Source organism: Odocoileus virginianus, chromosome 4 (assembly GCF_023699985.2).
Source record: "Odocoileus virginianus isolate 20LAN1187 ecotype Illinois chromosome 4, Ovbor_1.2, whole genome shotgun sequence".
Lineage (NCBI taxonomy): Eukaryota > Metazoa > Chordata > Mammalia > Artiodactyla > Cervidae > Odocoileus > Odocoileus virginianus.
Window position 1 is genome coordinate 9,567,538 of NC_069677.1, and position 19,714 is coordinate 9,587,251.

The window sequence follows — 19,714 nt, forward strand, 5'->3', positions numbered from 1 at the left end:
TCTCATTAAAAAAACAATGATATGTTTCTGTCCCATGATAAAATGGGATATTTTTATTCTTTCTTGTTTCCTTTTTCATCAGTATTTCTCTGAACTGCCCAAAAATTTAAGATATGTATTCTTTTACATAATGGTAAAACTGAATATAGCCAAATACAAAATTACTTTTGACTTGCAGCTCTGTTCCTCTGCCTGCATAGTACTAATTCTTGCTATTGTTGGTACAAATGTGTGTTTGAGCAAAGAAGAGTTAGGATTTTAATTATTAGCGCAGCAGGTTTTTAAAATTGTAGGAATTTGTTTCCAATTCTCCCAAATGACCACCGATTTTTGTATCTGCAGACTTTCTTGGTAAATCAACTGTTTGTCAGTCAAGTCCTTTGCATCTGTAAATTCAGTTCAGTTCAGTTGCTCAGCCGTGCCCAACTCTGTGACCCCATGGACTGCAGCACACCAGGCTTCCCTGCTCATCACCAACTCCCGGAGCTTACTCAAACTCATGTCCATCGAGTCAGTGATGCCATCTAACCATCTCATCCTGTGTCATCCCCTTCTCCTCCTTCCTTCAATCTTTCCCAGCATCAGGGTCTTTTCCAATGAGTTGGTTCTTCGCATCAGGTGGACAAAGTACTGGCGTTTCAGCTTCAGCATCAGTCGTTCCAAGGAATATTCAGGACTGACTTCCTTTGGTATGGACTGGCTGGATCTCCTTGCAGTCCAAGGGACTCTCAAGAGTCTTCTTCAACACACCACAGTTCAAAAGCATCAATTCTTTGGTGCTCAGCTTTCTTTATGGTCCAACTCTCACATCCATACATGTAAATTAACCGTCTCCATATCTAAAAAGGCCATTGTTTGTAAAACACTCTGAAGCACATGTATGTCATCAAAAGTTAGATCTCTCTTCCCCAGGGAAAATGGTTTTAAACCACAGAAGTAATTTGAACTTGTGAAGTTGAAGTTAGATTCCAAATGAATTTACAGTTTTAGTGAAGAAATTCAGAAAATTCTGTTTAATTTGGTTATGTTTTCTTTTTTAAAAAATATTTATTTTTGGCTGAGCTAGGTCTTCAGGATTTTCTCCACTTGTGGCAGGGCACAGGCTACTCTCTAGTTGTAGTGCGCGGGCTTCTCACTGCGGTGGCTTCTCTTGTTGCAGAGTACGGGCTCTGTGACACAGGAGCTTGAGGAGTTGCCCTCACATGGGCTCTAGAGCACAGGCTCAGTAGTTATGGCACATGGGCTCAGTTGCTGCACAGCACGTGGGATCTTCCCAAATCAGGGATTGAATCAGTGTCTTCTGCATTGGTAGGCGGATTCTTTACCACTGAGCTACCTGGAAGCCCTGCTTTTTCCTAAGGACCTTTTTTTTCTTTTAAGTCTGAAACAGTCTTATTTCCAACAAATTGGTTTTTTATTTTTTGAAATTTTGTCACAACATGCATATAATATTGAATAATCCAGGTTCAGTTGGTTCATCCTTTTCTAGACTCCTCTGGGCCTCTTCAAGGATTATTAGACAGTTTTGGAGAACCGGCATGTTAATTTGTTTCACTCTAATTCTCTCCTTATCATATAAATTTACATATTTGGGGGGTAGTCAATACATATACATTTGATACATGTATTCAAAACACACATATTCTCAAGGTTCCATATTGGCACAGGTCTGTTTTGGAGCTTTCTATTCTGTCCAGTTGGTCTCTTTGTCTATCCCTACACCAATAACACATCTTAATTACTGTAGTAATATGATAAGTCATAGTACATTACAGGTCAAGTCACCTCCACTTTGTTTTTCTTCATTAAAATTGTCTTGGATCTTCTTGTACCTTTTTGTTTAATATGTTTTATAATTACTCCATCAGCTCCTATGAAGAAAACCTCTTAAGATTTTGATTGAAATTATATTGAATTGATGAGATTAAATTTTTGGAGTATAGACATCTCTATTACATTGAGGCTTCCTCTTAATGAGATATAGTATCTCTCCATTATTTAGGTCATCTTTGATTCCTTTCAATGATTTTTTGTCATTTTTTCGTGAAATGTTTATATATCTTTTGTAAATTTAATTCTAGTTGTATTATTTTTTCTGTTGCTATAATATTGGTTAAAATTGGTTACATTTACTGTTTCTCATGCATAGAAATGAAATTGATTACATAAATTCCTATTTAGAATTTTGCAGGATGCTTTTATTAATTCTAGTAATTTGTCTCCAGATTTTCTTGGACTTTCTATAGACAATCATATTTCCAGTGATTTAATGACACTTTTGTTTCTCCAATTTTAGTCTTTTGGTTTGTTCTCTACTGTGCTTGACAGGAGCTCTAATACACTGCTAAAGATAAATGGTGATAGGAAGCAGCATTGTCTCATCCTGATTTTGTAGGGAATCACTCTAATGTTTTACCATGAAATATGACGCTTGCTCTAGGTCTTTGGTAGATATCCTTTTATAAATTCTTTATCAGATGATTTCTCTCTACATATTGAAATGAACATAACCTTTAATATAGTTATATAGTGAGTTACATCAATAGATATTCTAAAGTTAATCTGTATTTGCATTTCTGAAATAAACCCAACTCAACCATAATTTATTTATACAGAACTGAATTACATTTATTAATATTTTTATTAGAATTTGTGAATCTATTTATGTAAGTGAGTATCTGTACTTTTCCTATCTTGTACTGTTGTCTATCTTTTGGTATCATGGTTAAACTAACTCTGATTCTTTTTTGCCTCTTCTCCAATTTGCCTTTTTTTGGATTTTTTAACTACTTTTTCTTTTTTGTCTACTATTTAGAAGTTAGGTACATTACTTCCTTCAGTGGCTGCCCTTAAATTTTAATCTACATAATAAACTTAATAATACTAATCTCTTGAACAACACAAGGACTTTAAATCCCTTTTAACTACTTAACTGTATTCATTACTCCACCATTTTACTTTTTTACATGGTTCTTTTTTCTCAGTGTTTTATTTCAGTCTTATTTAATCTCCAAGTTATTAATTGTTTATATACAATGATTATTTACCATTTACATACTTATCATTTTTTGTTTATCCTGCCTTCTTGCAGCCTAGATTTTTGTGTTTTCCACCTCCTCCCTGAATCATATCCTTTAAATATTAACTTCCTTAATGAAAGTTTATCTACTGTTGGTAAATTCCATTCTTGATGGTCTGAGAGTGTCTTTATTCAAAAATTAAGGCAAAATAAAAGTTTGGCTAATTATGGAGTTCTAGGTTAACAGTTCATTTTTCTCAGCCCTTTGAAAATATTACACTAATGCCTTCAGGCTTCAGGATTAGTTTTCTATTACTGCCATAACAAATTAGCACAACTTTAGGGACTTAAAAGAGCACAACTATACTGCTTCATAGTTCTATAGGTCAGAAGTCATGTGTAGGACTCACTGGGCTAAAATCAAAGTGTTAGCAGGCTTCACTCCTTTCTGGAAGCTTTTGAGTCCATTTCCTCGTTCACTCCAGGTATTGGCAGAATTCAGTTCCATGCAGTTAAAGGATTAAGATCTCAGTTTCCTTGCTGGTTGTCAGTTAAAGGCCACCCTTAGCCCCTAGAAGCTTCTCACTGGTCCTTGCATATAGTCCCCTACATCTCAGAACAAGCACAGGGCATCAAACTCTTCTCATGCTGCCATCCCTTAGGTGATTAGACTAGGCCCACCTGGATAATCCTGGTAACTCTTCCCATCTGAAGGGTAACTTTAATCACATCTGCAAAATGACTTTTGCCATGTAAGGTAATATATTCACAGATTCAGAAGGTTAAGGTATGGACATGTTTGCAAGGGCAGAGGGAGGACATTATACTGCCTACAACAAGAAATATGTTGTCAGTCTAATTGTCATTCCTTTGTAGGTGACTTGAATGACTGTTCTCTCTGCCTGCTTTTAAGTTCACCTCTTTGGTGGCCTACAGTTTCAATGTTTCTTGGTATGAATTTGTGTGTGTTTTTTTTCTTATCCTTGTGAACACTGCCTGTCCTCCATCATGTTTTGAAATCTCTGTTAAACATAAGCTAGATATTTCAGATCAGTCCTCTCACCCTTGGCTTTGTATCACAGCCTCATGCACAGACCTGTGAACACATCAGCCCTCATGTCCAAGCTCCATTCCTGAAAACAGTCACCCCATGACCATTCTTGATGTAGGCTGTGGAACAGTCCACCCTTGGAAGGAACCACCTGAGGAAGAGGCCCAATCAGGCCCTAGAAAGACTTGGAACTATTTAGCCAGGAAATTAGAATTTCCAGGTACCTAGTAGGTGGCTTAGAAGTGAGGTGTGCGGGTCCCAAATGGACACATTCGCTTGACCCCATGCATTCCTCACCTTGTGGAGATAGACATGGCCAGATGGAGGTCAGAGTGAAATCCTCTCAAACTGGAAGTCCATGGTGGGATGCCTCTTGCCCCAAATTCAAGGGCAGTACCATACGAGAAGATAAATATGCTTCTTTCAAGATGAAGAATGCTGGTTAAAGTAAGATGAGGAAGAAGAAGTATTCTAGATAAGAGGTTGAGGATAGGAGGGTCAGGAAAGTCTGGAAGTGTAGAGAAATATTGATCTCAGAATAGGAAAGAGACACCTGCTGAGATTAGCTGGCTACTACATGGCAGAAATCTGAAGTCAAGTATGAGCGCAGTCAGTAGATTCAGGCTTTTTAAGAACTCTGCACAAGATACTCTTGCAACTCTGCTCCCAGTGTGCTCTATCCTTAATTTACCTAACTTAAAAATTCTTCAGGTCTCAACTTGAGTTTCATTTTCTTTTAGAAGGACTTCCTCCCAACCCCAGATTCATGTATCCCTCTCCTCAAATTTTTCCAAAGAATTTGTAATTCCTCTTTGTTATACCAAGTCACACTTGTTAAGCTGTCCATAGCTGCCTTTCTGATTATTTAGGTTGGAGGCTTTAGGAAGACATTTGTCTTGTCCAGCATCATATTCCCAGCACCCAGAAAGTGACATAAACACATTAGTGACCAAGATATATTGGATGAATTAATTTTGCCTCATGGTGCTTGAGTGGCATTGGTTGAAAAAGCTCAATCCAAAAAGGGGATCAGTAGAATATCAGCCTTCTGGTATCCTTCCACTCCAAATAATTTCATTTTACACATAATTTTCAGAGCCAGTTACTTTGACAAAGGTGTTTATTTTTATATCCAAAGCACTTTGTAAGACTTTCTGGAAAATCTGAAATCATCTTGCTGTCTTAATATGTTACACTATTATCATTTTACAAAATAAAAGGATTTGGATTATATACTGGAAAATGTCTTCACTACATATAAAGCATATTTGCTGTTACCTACGGTAAAGAAGATGAAAAGACAACTTGAAGGAGAGGGCATAGTCCTGAAAGTGTTTTAGTTGGTATCTATCCACCCCAACCGCAAGAGACAGAGACAAAGATGAAGGCACTAAGATGCTGGTTTGTAGCTGATCCTTCAGCTACATAAAGACAGTCCATAAAGACAACCTATTTGACATATTCAAACCATTCTTTGAGTCACCGATGGTTATTATTTGATTAGTTCCTCCAAAGCAAGGTCATTTTTGTTGTTCAAATAATGTAGAGGTTAATCAACAGAGCTGCCACTTGAGAATATCCTGTAAGACTGCTGTGGAGAGTGCATCATTTGTCCTGAGTAACCCTGTACATGATCCTGGATGCAAGTCCACAAATACTGGGGCACAGCCTGTGTGTTACTAAAAATGACAAAGGTTTCAGGGCTGGAAACATTGTCAACCACACTGTCATGGCTATCTATGGCTCCAGGATGCAATGGTGGGGGAACAATATTTAACTGATTACCCTGGCAGAAGGAGCCTGTGAGTACTTCAGCTTCAAACACACAGATTAGCTTATCTGTGGCAGATGTTTTCTTGATCCTATGTGCTATGTTTTTGAGGTTCTTGGTGAAGTATATTCCAGCTCCATATTTTTGGTCTGATAAGAGAAAAAATAAAGATTATTATGATCTGACAAACTGTATTGCCTATTTGGGTACTAATATGTATTCACTTGCTAGTCCTCCAAATACCAGTTCCTGATCTCAAGTCCCTGTGTCTGAAGCGAAGACACCCAAAGTTGTTCAGCGGTGACAAATTATCACTAATAGGGCTTCCCCGCTGGCTCAGTGGTAAAGAATCCTCCTGCCAATGCAGGAGACATGGGTTTGATCCCTGATCAGGGAAGATCCCTACATGCCACAGAGCAACTAAGCCTGTGTGTCACAACTATTGAGCCTATGCTCTGGAGCTGGGAGCTGCAAATACTGAAGCCCACACGCCCTAGAGCCCATGCTCCTAAGATAGCCACCGCGATGAGAAGCCTGCACACTGCAACTAGAGAGTAGCCCCTGCTCGCTACAACTAGAGAAAAGCCTGTGCAGCAACAAAGACCCAGGGCAGTTTTCCTGGTATCCCTGAAATCATGCCATGTAATCGTTCACCTGCCCTATTACTTCTGGCCCTTGAAACACACCCATAGTGAGGAACAGAAAAGTCTCTAGATCTGCAGCTTGAAGTCACTTTACTGCGTATGAGGAAGTGTCCTAGAGCTTGGGTATGATGCCAGGGCCTAAAACCCTGCCTTGTCGGTTAGAGATGATGGGTGAATATTAGAGAAAGAAAAGGTGTCAGGTTTACTGGGCCTCAGGCACAGTCAAAGTCTGACCCCATCACATCCCAACCCCACAGCTTGACTTCAGACCAAGCCCTGAGGCAGTTACTGAATGAACTGGTGCTGCAGCTGAAGCTCCAATACTTTAGCTATCGGGTACGAAGAGCCAACTCATTGGAAAAGACTCTGATGCTGGGAAAGATTGAAGGCAAAAGGAGAAAGGGGCAGCAGAGGATGAGATGGTTAGATAGCATCACTGACTCAGTGGACATGAGTTTGAGCAAACCCTGGAGATAGTGGAGGACAGGGAAGCCTGGCATGCTGCAGTCCATGGGGTTGCAAAGTCGGACATGACTGAATGACTGAACAACAACAAGGGTTTATCTAGCAGAGGACACTTCTTTCAGGCACCTGCAGTTAAGCATTCTCACCAGACACATTGGCACAAGTCACATTATGAGTAGTATCTCCCCACTGAATCTACCGTCTGATTTGCCTCAAAGTAGTGGCTGTTACGCTAAAGGCTGGGGAGACGAACAGAGCACAGAGGCCAGTAGGTAAAAGACTGGAATCTTGAAGCTTAAAGACTAGATGGAGACAGGATCTTTGGCTGGATTAAAAAGACACAAACTTGGCCAGAAACAAACAGGCCTCATGCTGCTTAGTTTTTAAAGGAGCTGTATGGCTGAAAAAAAACCCCTACAAGTCCGGCTATCAGAAGCCTGGGAGCATTCTAGACCCCTGGGGCAAGCCATGGACCCCTGGTGAGCAGTGCACCTAGAACTGACCAAAGGCAGCAATACAAAATGAAGATTTCCCCAGAGTGCAAACAAGGGTCTTACTTCACTCCCCGAATAGAGTTCTTACTATTCCAGTTCAGCAGCATGTGGTTAGTGGTACAGACCAGTGACTTGTGTGTTTTCCTTCTCCCCTTTCGAAATGCGGAGTTTTTATTGCAATTTTCCTGCTCGCTCTCACATCATTATACAATGAGTGTATTAGGACGATTGCTTTGCCTCTAAGCTTTAAGAGAAGATTGCCTGAACTTGAGACTGATGATGAGACAAGATGAGTGTCTAGGACTGTCTTCCTTGGGAAAATGGTGTGTGTCTTAGCTGTTTGGAGAAGAAATATATACAGATATTGGGTAGGCAATTAGCAGTACCTGTCACAGAACTGAAAAGAAGGCACTTGCTGGATTTGAAAAATAGGAGGATCTTGATGTTTTTAGAATAGTTTAAATTAAAATAGAAGGGGTAGTGGTGGAGTGCAGAAGAGCCAGTTACAATGGGTTTAGAAGCAAATGGGAGTTGTGAATTTTTAAGAATTTGCCAATGAAAGGATCATTCTGATTATCACTTTCCTGGTTATACTCAAAAACTTCTTGGTGAGGATTCATTTATCAGTTTGTATTTCCAGATGAAAAATTGTTCATATTCAATTTTTACCCTTATTGCTTATGGTATTGCTTATGTTTTCTCTGGGGCAGAGAAGATGATTCCCAGACCCTTTCTTTGCTTTCCAGAAATCACGACTTGGAGTAGGCTCTACAACAAGGATCATGCTACATATTTGGAAGGTAAAGATCAAGAGCTACATCTTTAATGGACCAGGCAAAATCAAGCTGCATTGCCAGGTATCCTCTGTGATGGCTACAAAAACTTCTTACCTTCATCTGGAGAGATTTAAAGTGGAAAATACAGAGGTAAAATATGCAATATTTTTTTATAACTGAGACATAGAAGCTACTATACATAGAACTCCCATAACTGAGAAGGAACTTAAAATATTCATTTCACCTGCCAGATGATGCCTAATTCATTTGCTAGCAGCTACAGGAAATGAAAAGGATGGAAGAGAAAAGACCAACTTTATTAAATTCAGGAAAATGCTCTTTTAATTAAGGTGGAAGATGGCTTGGTAGTGTTAATAATAATTTTTTGTCAAGATAAGAAAAAATCTCCAGGGTACTCTCTGTAGAGGCCACAAACACAGAATGGGGAAGAACAGTGAACTGTAGTTCTTTTTTTTCTTTTGAACTGTAGTTCTTACTGCAAACACTTTCATCAAAATAAAACCCACCAGCCACAAAATAAATAAAAGATAAATTTTAAATATTACCCTTTCCAAATGACTTTACCACTAAATCCCAGGTGTAGATGACATCCTCACTGAAGGAACAAATGCTATTAGTGGTGAGTCACCTGATGATGTCTGCTCGCCAACTCCCACATACAGTAACCCAACTATGAGGGGCTGACACCTACCGCAGGGCACGGAGTACACTTGGTGAAAGCCAACTCTGCATACCATTTTGCAGAACTGATGTGGGACTTGCTGAAACAACCTGTAGCTCACAGGTTTTCCAGGGGTTCTCCCTTCCATCATTTTCTTCCTTTCTTGGAAGGCAGCCATGAGAAGCACATTGTCTATCTTCTCTACCTACAGCCCAAGGAAATGAAAAACTGAAAAAGATGCTGGAGAAATGCTACTTAAATTGCCTGATACTCTAATTCAAAAAGAAAAGCACTTATGTGTTTATTACTTTGCATGTGATTTGCTTTTCATATAAAGTTGCAGAAGAGTCTCTGCTGACTCCAACTTTCTCCTATTTTGACTTTTATCTCTTCAAAATTCCCTGTCCCTTCTTTAATAAAAATTAACTGAGCCATTGCTATGTGCCAGGAACTAGTAATGAAATAGACAAGTGCAGACACAGTCTTTGCTCTCCTAAAGCTTATAGTTTTGAAAGTGAAGTCGCTCAGTCAGGTCTGACTCTTTGTGACCCCATGGACTATAGCCCACCGGGCTCCTCCGTTCAAGAGATTCTCCAGGCAAGAATACTGGAGTGGGTTGCCATTTACTTCTCCAGGGGATCTTCCCGACCCAGGTATCAAACCCGGGTCTCCCGCATTGCAGGCAGACGCTTTAACCTCTGAGCCGCTTATAGTTTAGTGAGAGATAAAAATAGGTAAACAATTACAATACAGTGTGATAAATGCTACTTTTATCATATATATTTTATGTGATATATATACACATATATATTTTATGTAATAAAACATTTTGTTTCAAGATAGGCAGATAGCTTTTCTCTGAGTCTTGACCTATGCTTCTATACATCCTAACATTACTTCTACCACTTGATTCCAACAATACCCCTCATCCCTACCCATCCCTGCCCTCCTTTCAGACGAACTCCTAGGATTGCAGAACAATGAGCAACTAGCTTAGTCATCAGTGGGTACGTTTTTCTTCTGGCTGTGGAACCAAATGATAGCAAGATGAGTCAAATTCTCCCCTTAATTAAGTATACCTTTATAACTCGCAAACCACAGTCTTCAAACTGTTTTTTTTGATCCTGAATTTCTGGAGCTGAAAGTGTTAGCCATTTCAGAAATGTATTTTCCTTCATTTGATTCTGGTTCTCTGGTTGCTGATCAGTGTGCTGCCCTAAAAATAAGTAACATAAAACTTTGTCTCAGTGATCTATGAGAGGAAAAAGTTTGTAAAGAGATTAAATGAGGGAATTTCCTGGTGGTTCAGTGGTTAGGACTCGGTGTATCCACTGCCAGGGCCTGGGTTCAATTTTTGGTTGAGAAACTAAGATCCCAAAAGCGGCACAGCCCAGTCAAATAAATAAATAAGCAGAAATTAAATGAAATAAATTATAAAAATTTGGAGGAGAAGATTAGCAGTTTAATTTGTATGCCTCATGTGTTTATGGCATGCAATGACAGCTATAATCCCATGAGAAATCATAGGATAAAACGGGGGGTGGGTAATAAATTTTTCCTCAGATTGATTTAGATTATGAAGTTGAGGGGATAAGAGAAAAAAGAGCATTAATATATATTTTCCCTATCAATGCTGTAATGATAATGTATAGTTGTTTTGCTAATAGGAAATGTTTGTATTTCTTGCCAGGAGGCCAATCAACAAAAAGAGACAAACATAAGAAAATATTAAGGAGTGATGGAAAACAATAAGACATTTATGTAACACTTCAAAGTTTTCAAAACAGTTTCATATCTCTACTTCATTTGAGTATTACAACACCACCACTGAAATAATTAACACAGTTTTACAAACAGGAAAATAGAAACTCAGATTAGTTAAGTGACTTGCTCAATAACACAAAGCTAGTAAGTACAGATCTAAGGTTATAAACCTGGCTTTCCCCAGTGCTTTCTGTAAGGGGCAAGGCAGAATATTTAGTTCATGTTATTCATATGCCACCCAGCCAAGGAGAACAAAATTTGGAGATTGAGTTTATGGTGTAATGTCTTTCCTACCTTCCTTCCTTTTCCCTCTTTTTCTTCCTTCTTTCCTTCCTTAATTTCTTTCCTTCATTCCAATTTTACATTTAAGGGACAACCTTTTATCTCCCAAAGGAGCTCCTTATTGGACTAAATATCTATACATGGGTGAACAAATGAAAACCTGCCAAAAGGCTTCTTTTCATTCAGTTTACTTTCTGTTTGACTTAAGACTGAATATACTAAAATGACCTAATCCCCAGCACATTATGTAATTGAGTAGGCTCAATTTAACCACAAAAAACAGGTGATAAATTCAGAGAAACTCATGGAGAGGGCCAAGTTGTAACTCTGGAAAGCAAGAAAGCAGGAGGGACATAACTCCATAGCAGAGAACTCCCATGCCAGGACATTTCAAAGAAAGAGTCTGTAAGTTAAATGTGGAGAGTTGTACAGCAGAAACCAATACAACACTGTAAAGCAATTATTCTTCAATGAAAAATGAAAAAAATTAGATCATAGCACTCATTGTACAACTCTGTATATATACTAAAATCCATTGAATTGTATACTTTGAATGAATGAACTTCATGGTATATAATTATGTATTAACAAAATTATTTAAAAATTGAGGTAACTTCCAAAATGAAATAAACTGACTGGCAAATGACAAAAAAAAATCTGGAGAGTAATGATTCACATTTATAAAGTACAATATTGTTGCTGTTGTTTAGCCACTAATTAGTGTCCGACTCTCTGCCACCCCATGGACTGCAGCACACCAGGCTTCCCAGTTCTTCACTATCTCCCCGAGTTTGCCCAAACTCATGTTCATTGAATCAGTGATGCCATCTAACCATCTCAAAGTTCAACAAACATTTACTGAGTTCCTATTACATGCCAGGCACTGGGCTGGGCACTGGAAACTCAAAGATCCACAAACTCCTGCTATCAGGAACACTCACCAGGAAAGATTAAAAGAGCACCATAAAAGAGGAGATGCCTAACTTCTATTATTTAAAACATACTGTTCATGTGGATAGCTGATGTTCCCTGTAGTAAGAACTCATTTCAAAATTGTCCATTTTATTAATGAAGATCTTAACCTGATTAGAAGGGGCTGAGGGCTTATGAACCTCTGAAACACTGCTGTGGAATAATATGCTTAGTCACCAACTACCAAAAAATGCCACCTTGCAGCACAGCAGGGGACTTACATGACTCAATTGCCAGTAGCTGGGAAAGTAGGCCGACTTTATGAATGAAGTTAATGTCACAAGCTTTATAGGAGATCAGTATTATTTTCAATCTTGTTCTCTTAAGAAGTATCAATGTCAGTTTAAAGACCCACATTCACTACATTTCAAAAGCTCAGTAGAAATCATAATATTGGGTCTCATTCTTGAATATTACTTTTGTCCATGTTTTTCGACACTGGGTTTTCTGTGGAATATGGATTCAACATTTATTGTGAACTCCCACTCACTTCGACTATATCTGCCTGAACTGTTTTTACAAACACATGGTGAAAATAAGGTATTCTTTGAAATTACACATCTGAATTTTTGTACTAAATTCATTCTCCACATTACAACCAAAGATCTTTCTAAAATACAAGTTTGACCTTGTCTTTGCTTAAAATCATTTAAGGTTCTCCATGTGTTTCAATAAAAAACTTTGAATATTTTCATGTGATTTATAAAGTCTTGCATAACCTAGGCCTAGCGATGGTCTGATTTCTTGAAAGTTCTTTCTTTGTTTACTAACTCCTACCTAGTCTTCACTTCTCCATTTGCAACACCTCCCCTGAGAAGTTTACCCCTTACGTCCCAAGTATGGGTTAGGAGCCTCACCTAGTTTCCATAGCACTTTCACCTTCCTGTTTCATAACTAACCTGCTTACATTAGTCAAATAAATGAAAAAATTAGCCTCAGTCTCCCAAGGCAGTATTTTTAATGGTATAATTTCCTAGTGAGCTCTAGGACTAAGTTAAAGGATCTCTCGAGACCCAAATTCTCACAGTTATCCTGATGGATTTTGCCCCATTGAATGAGTGATGCTTGACTGGATCTCACAGTACCAATGAACAATTTACTCTGGTGAGAAGGCACAAAGTAAGTAATTTTAGGGCTCTTAACTCTGCCAGCAATAAATAACTCCAATAAAACTCAAAGAAATGAATTAAATAAGTGGAATGTGTTTGTATCTGAATGTTCCATCTGCAGAATTAGGGATGTACTTTTTTTCCTAGAGCCTGGGCTTGGGATACCCTGGGCTTTGCATGTAGTTGCCTCTTAAGCAATCCATGTCATCATCAGTAAATCCAATTGTGTATGTGTGTGTGTGTGTGTGTGTGTGTGTTTTCATTTACTAATAATTAACCTTGCTGGTAGAGTCAAAAAATGGTTATAAAAGTTTATGGCCCAACACAGACCCAGCATAGTTTGCTCTCTCTACTCTTCCATTCTTTCTGTCACCCACTTACACATATGAATGCTCACACTCAAAAGCTTGAAGAGCTGATTTTTCTAATCTAATAGAAAGTTACTCACCTGACAAGCTCCAAAGGACTCGCTCCTTTGTTCTTGCCATTTTCTCTTGAGCTTCACATAGCATCTGTTCAATTTTCATAACTGCCTCAATGAGGTCAGCCTGAGCTCCTCTAATCTCTAAATGTGCCTTTCCCAGGCTGACAATCTCTAAGATAGAGATGTATAAGGTTTCCTGAAGCTGAAACAAATTATCGTGTTCCTTTTTTCCGAGGTAGAGGATGTGCTTGTCCTCAATGATGTGGCAGTCCTTGGGGCTCAGTATCCTCTGGATCCATGCTTGGGCCTCATCTATCTTTTCCCAGTAGGATCCCATCAAACTGATGACAGGAAATCTGTTTTCTTTCTTCTCTCTGGTCTCCTGGGGGACTGAAAACACTATCATAAGAAACCGCAGAAGGCAGGTGGGTTTTAAACCACCATAGCCAGTGTTTGCCCCAAGCATCCTTAGCAGTAGCAGCTTCAATTAAGTACCTATCTCTGAGAGCTGTGTTGGGTACAAAGAAAATCTAAAAGCATAGTTTATAGTCTCCTTGGGAACACAGAGTTTATCATGTCTTGCCCCTGCTGTGTTGCATTGGTCAATTTACAGATGAGTTCATCTTGTAATCTCATCCTGGATGTTAACCAACAATTAATTACTTCTTACTGGATAGGATTTTCCATAAACTCTTATTACCACCAGGTCTAAAATCAGACATCTCTGAACACCATAGAACTTAGAATGAAAATTGTTTTTTAAAAAATGACATGTATCAGGGACCTCTTGGACAATGTGAAACACCCCAACATTCGAATCATAGGAGTCCCAGAAGAAGAAGACAAAAAGAAAGGCCATGAGAAGATACTTGAGGAGATAATAGCTGAAAACTTCCCTAAAATCGGGAAGGAAATAGCCACCCAAGTCCAAGAAACCCAGAGAGTCCCAAACAGGATAAACCCAAGGCGAAACACCCCAAGACACATATTAATCAAATTAACAAAGATCAAACACAAAGAACAAATATTAAAAGCAGCAAGGGAGAAACAACAAATAACACACAAAGGGATTCCCATAAGGATAACAGCTGATCTATCAATAGAAACCCTTCAGGCCAGAAGGGAATGGCAGGACATACTTAAAGTAATGAAAGAGAATAACCTACAACCTAGATTACTCTACCCAGCAAGGATCTCATTCAGATATGAAGGAGAACTCAAAAGCTTTACAGACAAGCAAAAGCTGAGAGAATTCAGCACCACCAAACCAGCTCTTCAACAAATACTAAAGGATCTTCTCTAGACAGGAAACACAGAAAGGTGGTATAAACATGAACCCCAAACAACAAAATAAATGGCAACGGGACCATACCTATCAATAATTACCTTAAATGTAAATGGGTTGGATGCCCCAACCAAAAGACAAAGGCTGGCTGAATGGATATAAAAGCAAGACCTCTATATATGCTGTCTACAAGAGACCCACCTCAAAGCAAGGGACACATACAGACTAAAAGTGAAGGGCTGGAAAAAAATATTCCACGCAAACGGAGACCAAAAGAAAGCAGGAGTCGCAATACTCATATCAGATAAAATAGACTTTCAAATAAAGGCTGTGAAAAGAGACAAAGATGGACACTACATAATGATCAAAGGATCAATCCAAGAAGAAGATATAACAATTATAAATATATATGCACCCAACATAGGAGCACCGCAATATGTAAGGCAAACGCTAACGAGTATGAAAGAGGAAATTGATAGTAACACAATAATAGTAGGAGACTTTAATACCCCACTCACAACTATGGATAGATCAACTAAACAGAAAATGAACAAGGAAACACAAACTTTAACGGACACAATGGACCAGCTAGACCTCATTGACATCTATAGGACGTTTCACCCCAAAACAATCAACTTCACCTTTTTCTCAAGTGCACACGGAACCTTCTCCAGAATAGATCACATCCTGGGCCATAAATCTAGTCTTGGTAAATTCAAAAAGATTGAAATCATTCCAGTCATCTTTTCTGACCACAGTGCAGTAAGATTAGATCTCAATTACAGGAAAAAAATTATTAAAAATTCAAACATATGGAGGCTAAACAACACGCTTCTGAATAACCAACAAATCATAGAAGAAATCAAAAAAGAAATCAAAATATGCATAGAAATGAATGAAAATGAAAACACAACAACCCAAAACCTATGGGACACTGTAAAAGCAGTGCTAAGGTGAAGATTCATAGCATTACAGGCCTACCTCAAGAAACAAGAAAAAAGTCAAATAAATAACCTAACTCTACACCTAAAGCAACTAGAGGAGGAAGAAATGAAGAACCTCAGGGTTAGTAGAAGGAAAGAAATCTTAAAAATTAGGGCAGAAATAAATGCAAAAGAAACTAAAGAGATCATAGCAAAAATTAACAAATCTAAAAGCTGGTTTTTTGAAAAAATAAACAAAACTGACAAACCATTAGCAAGACTCATTAAGAAACAAAGGGAGAAGAACCAAATTAACAAAATTAGAAGTGAAAATGGAGAGATCACAACAGACAACACTGAAATACAAAGGATCGTAAGAGACTACTACCAGCAGCTCTATGCCAATAAAATGGACAACTTGGAAGAAATGGACAAGTTCTTAGAGAAGTATAACTTTCCAAAACTGAACCAGGAAGAAATAGAAGATCTTAACAAAACCATCACAAGCAAGGAAATCGAAACTGTAATCAGAAATCTTCCAGCAAACAAAAGCCCAGGACCAGATGGCTTCACAGCTGAATTCTACCAAAAATTTAGAGAAGAGCTAACACCTATCTTACTCAAACTCTTCCAGAAAATTGCAGAAGAAGGTAAACTTCCAAACTCATTCTATGAGGCCACCATCACCCTAATTCCAAAACCAGACAAAGATGCCACAAAAAAAGAAAACTACAGGCCAATATCACTGATGAACATAGATGCAAAAATCCTTAACAAAATTCTAGCAAACAGAATCCAACAACATATTAAAAAAATCATACATCATGACCAAGTGGGCTTTATCCCAGGAATGCAAGGATTCTTTAATATCCACAAATCAATCAATGTGATACACCACATTAACAAATTGAAAGATAAAAACCATATGATTATCTCAATAGATGCAGAAAAAGCCTTTGACAAAATTCAACATCCATTTATGATTAAAACTCTCCAGAAAGCAGGAATAGAAGGAACATACCTCAACATAATAAAAGCTATATATGACAAACCCACAGCAAGCATCACTCTCAATGGTGAAAAATTGAAAGCATTTCCCCTGAAATCAGGAACAAGACAAGGGTGCCCACTCTCACCACTACTATTCAACATAGTTTTGGAAGTTTTAGCCACAGCAATCAGAGCAGAAAAAGAAGTAAAAGGAATCCAGATAGGAAAAGAAGAAGTGAAACTCTCTCTGTTTGCAGATGACATGATCCTCTACATAGAAAACACTAAAGACTCTACCAGAAAATTACTAGAGCTAATCAATGAATACAGTAAAGTTGCAGGATATAAAATTAACACACAGAAATCTCTTGCATTCCTATACACTAACAATGAGAAAACAGAAAGAGAAATTAAGGAAACAATACCATTCACCACTGCAACAAAAAGAATAAAATACTTAGGAGTATATCTACCTAAAGAAACAAAAGACCTATACATAGAAAACTATAAAACACTGATGAAAGAAATCAAAGAGGACACAAACAGATGGAGAAATATACCGTGTTCATGGATTGGAAGAATCAATATTGTCAAAATGGCTATACTACCCAAAGCAATCTATAGATTCAATGCAATCCCTATCAAACTACCAATGGTATTTTTCACAGAACTAGAAGAAATAATTTCACAATTTGTATGGAAATACAAAAAACCTCGAATAGCCAAAGTAATCCTGAGAAAGAAGAATGGAACTGGAGGAATCAACCTGCCTGGCTTCAGACTATACTACAAAGCCACAGTCATCAAGACAGTATGGTACTGGCACAAAGACAGAAATATAGATCAATGGAACAGAATAGAAAGCCCAGAGATAAATCCACGAACCTATGGTCACCTTATCTTTGACAAAGAAGGCAAGGATATACAATGGAAAAAAGACAACCTCTTTAACAAGTGGTGCTGGGAAAACTGGTCAACCACCTGTAAAAGAATGAAACTAGAACACTTTCTAACACCATACACAAAAACAAACTCAAAATGGATTAAAGATCTAAATGTAAGAGCAGAAACTATAAAACTCCTAGAGGAGAACATAGGCAAAACACTCTCCGACATAAATCACAGCAGGATCCTCTATGACCCACATCCCAGAATTTTAGAAATAAAAGCAAAAATAAACAAATGGGACCTAATGGAACTTAAAAGCTTTTGCACAACAAAGGAAACTATAAGCAAGGTGAAAAGACAGCCCTCAGATTGGGAGAAAATAATAGCAAATGAAGCAACAGACAAAGGATTAATCTCAAAAATATACAAGCAACTCCTCCAGCTCAAGTCCAGAAAAATAAATGACCCAATCAAAAAATGGGCCAAAGAACTCAACAGACATTTCTCCAAGGAAGACATACAGATGGCTAACAAACACATGAAAAGATGCTCAACATCACTCATTATCAGAGAAATGCAAATCAAAACCACAATGAGGTACCATTATACGCCAGTCAGGATGGCTGCTATCCAAAAGTCTACAAGCAATAAATGCTGGAGAGGGTGTGGAGAAAAGGGAACCCTCTTACACTGTTGGTGGGAATGCAAATTAGTACAGCCACTATGGAAAACAGTGTGGAGATTTCTTAAAAAGCTGGAAATAGAACTGCCATATGACCCAGCAATCCCACTTCTGGGCATACACACCAAGGAAACCAGATCCGAAAGAGACACGTGCACCCCAATGTTCATCGCAGCACTGTTTATAATAGCCAGGACATGGAAGCAACCTAGATGCCCATCAGCAGATGAATGGATGAGGAAGCTGTGGTACATATACACCATGGAATATTACTCAGCCATTAAAAAGAATTCATTTGAATCAGTTCTAATGAGATGGATGAAACTGGAGCCCATTATACAGAGTGAAGTAAGCCAGAAAGATAAAGACCATTACAGTATACTAACACATATATATGAAATTTAGAAAGATGGTAACGATAACCCTATATGCAAAACAGAAAAAGAGACTCAGATGTATAGAACAGACTTGTGGACTCCGGGAGAAGGCGAGGGTGGGATGTTTCAAGAGAACAGCATTGAAACATGTATATTATCTAGGGTGAAACAGATCACCAGTCCAGGTTGGGTGCATGAGACAAGTGCTCGGGCCTGGTGCACTGGGAAGACCCAGAGGGATTGGGTGGAGAGGGAGGTGGGAGGGGGGACCGGGATGGGGAATACATGTAAATCCATGGCTAATTCATTTCAATGTATGACAAAAACCACTGCAATGATGTAAAGTAATTAGCGTCCAACTAATAAAAATAAATGAAAAAAAATTTTAAAAAAGAAAAAAAATGACATGTATTTCTGATTATAAAAATATACATGTTTACTATTGAAAAATTGGAAATTATCAGAGTATAATGAAAGAAAGAAATACCCCTAATTTCATAACCTGAGATTTTAGATCTTATCATTTTATGACAGGACATTTTGCAACTCCATCACCAGCATTTGGAACTTTATAGCTACTGCTACTGAACACAGTATATATTGCAGCAGAAAAGGAAATGGAACTTGTTTCCGACACACCCACTGTACCTCTCTCCACAATCTGCCTCCACAAAGAGAAAAGATTTATACAAAGAAGAATCTCTGATAGATTAGAGTGACTCTGAATCCAAAGGAGGAGGCCAATGTACTAGCTAAGAGGGAATTGCTAGATGAGGCAATATCTAGAATATATGAAGAATTCCCTCAAATTATTAAGAAAAACAAGCAAACCAGTAGCCAGTTTGGCAAAAGATTTCATAGAAAAGGAAATATAAATGGCCCATATATGTGTGAAAATATGCCCATCTTCTTTGATAATAAGGGAAATGAAAAATAACCAGATAGACAAAAATTCTATGTCTGACAATATCAAGAGTTTGGAAGAACACATAGAGCAACTGGAATTCCTATATATTCATGACAGATGTAAAACTGGGACAACCACTCCTATAATTATGTTATTTAAAGAAACTTTTGCACTTGTTTATCAGAAGATGTACACGAGGAGTTCACAAA

General features: G+C 38.1%; 2 protein-coding genes across 5 annotated transcripts in view; one reads left to right on the forward strand and one right to left on the reverse strand.

Moving 5' to 3' along the window:
- Nucleotides 1–19,714, forward strand: part of DTX3L (deltex E3 ubiquitin ligase 3L) — a 50,692-nt gene that overhangs the window by 2,758 nt on the left and 28,220 nt on the right. Inside the window, exon 3 of the mRNA XM_020912763.2 lies at nt 8,191–8,370. The gene's annotated coding sequence lies outside the window, so the exon portion shown is untranslated. The remainder of the gene's footprint in view (nt 1–8,190; nt 8,371–19,714) is intronic.
- PARP9 (poly(ADP-ribose) polymerase family member 9) overlaps nt 5,173–19,714 on the reverse strand; it is a 33,793-nt gene continuing 19,251 nt past the window's right edge. For 3 of the 4 annotated variants that reach the window (XM_020912758.2, XM_020912756.2, XM_070466060.1), the window contains exons 8-11: nt 13,478–13,843; nt 9,982–10,118; nt 8,933–9,107; nt 5,173–5,990 (exon numbers count right to left, since the gene is read on the reverse strand). In XM_020912758.2, the coding sequence (XP_020768417.2) occupies nt 5,620–5,990; nt 8,933–9,107; nt 9,982–10,118; nt 13,478–13,843 (1,049 nt within the window). In that variant the 3' untranslated portion in view covers nt 5,173–5,619. The remainder of the gene's footprint in view (nt 5,991–8,932; nt 9,108–9,981; nt 10,119–13,477; nt 13,844–19,714) is intronic. The other variant, XM_020912760.2, reaches the window with a different exon arrangement.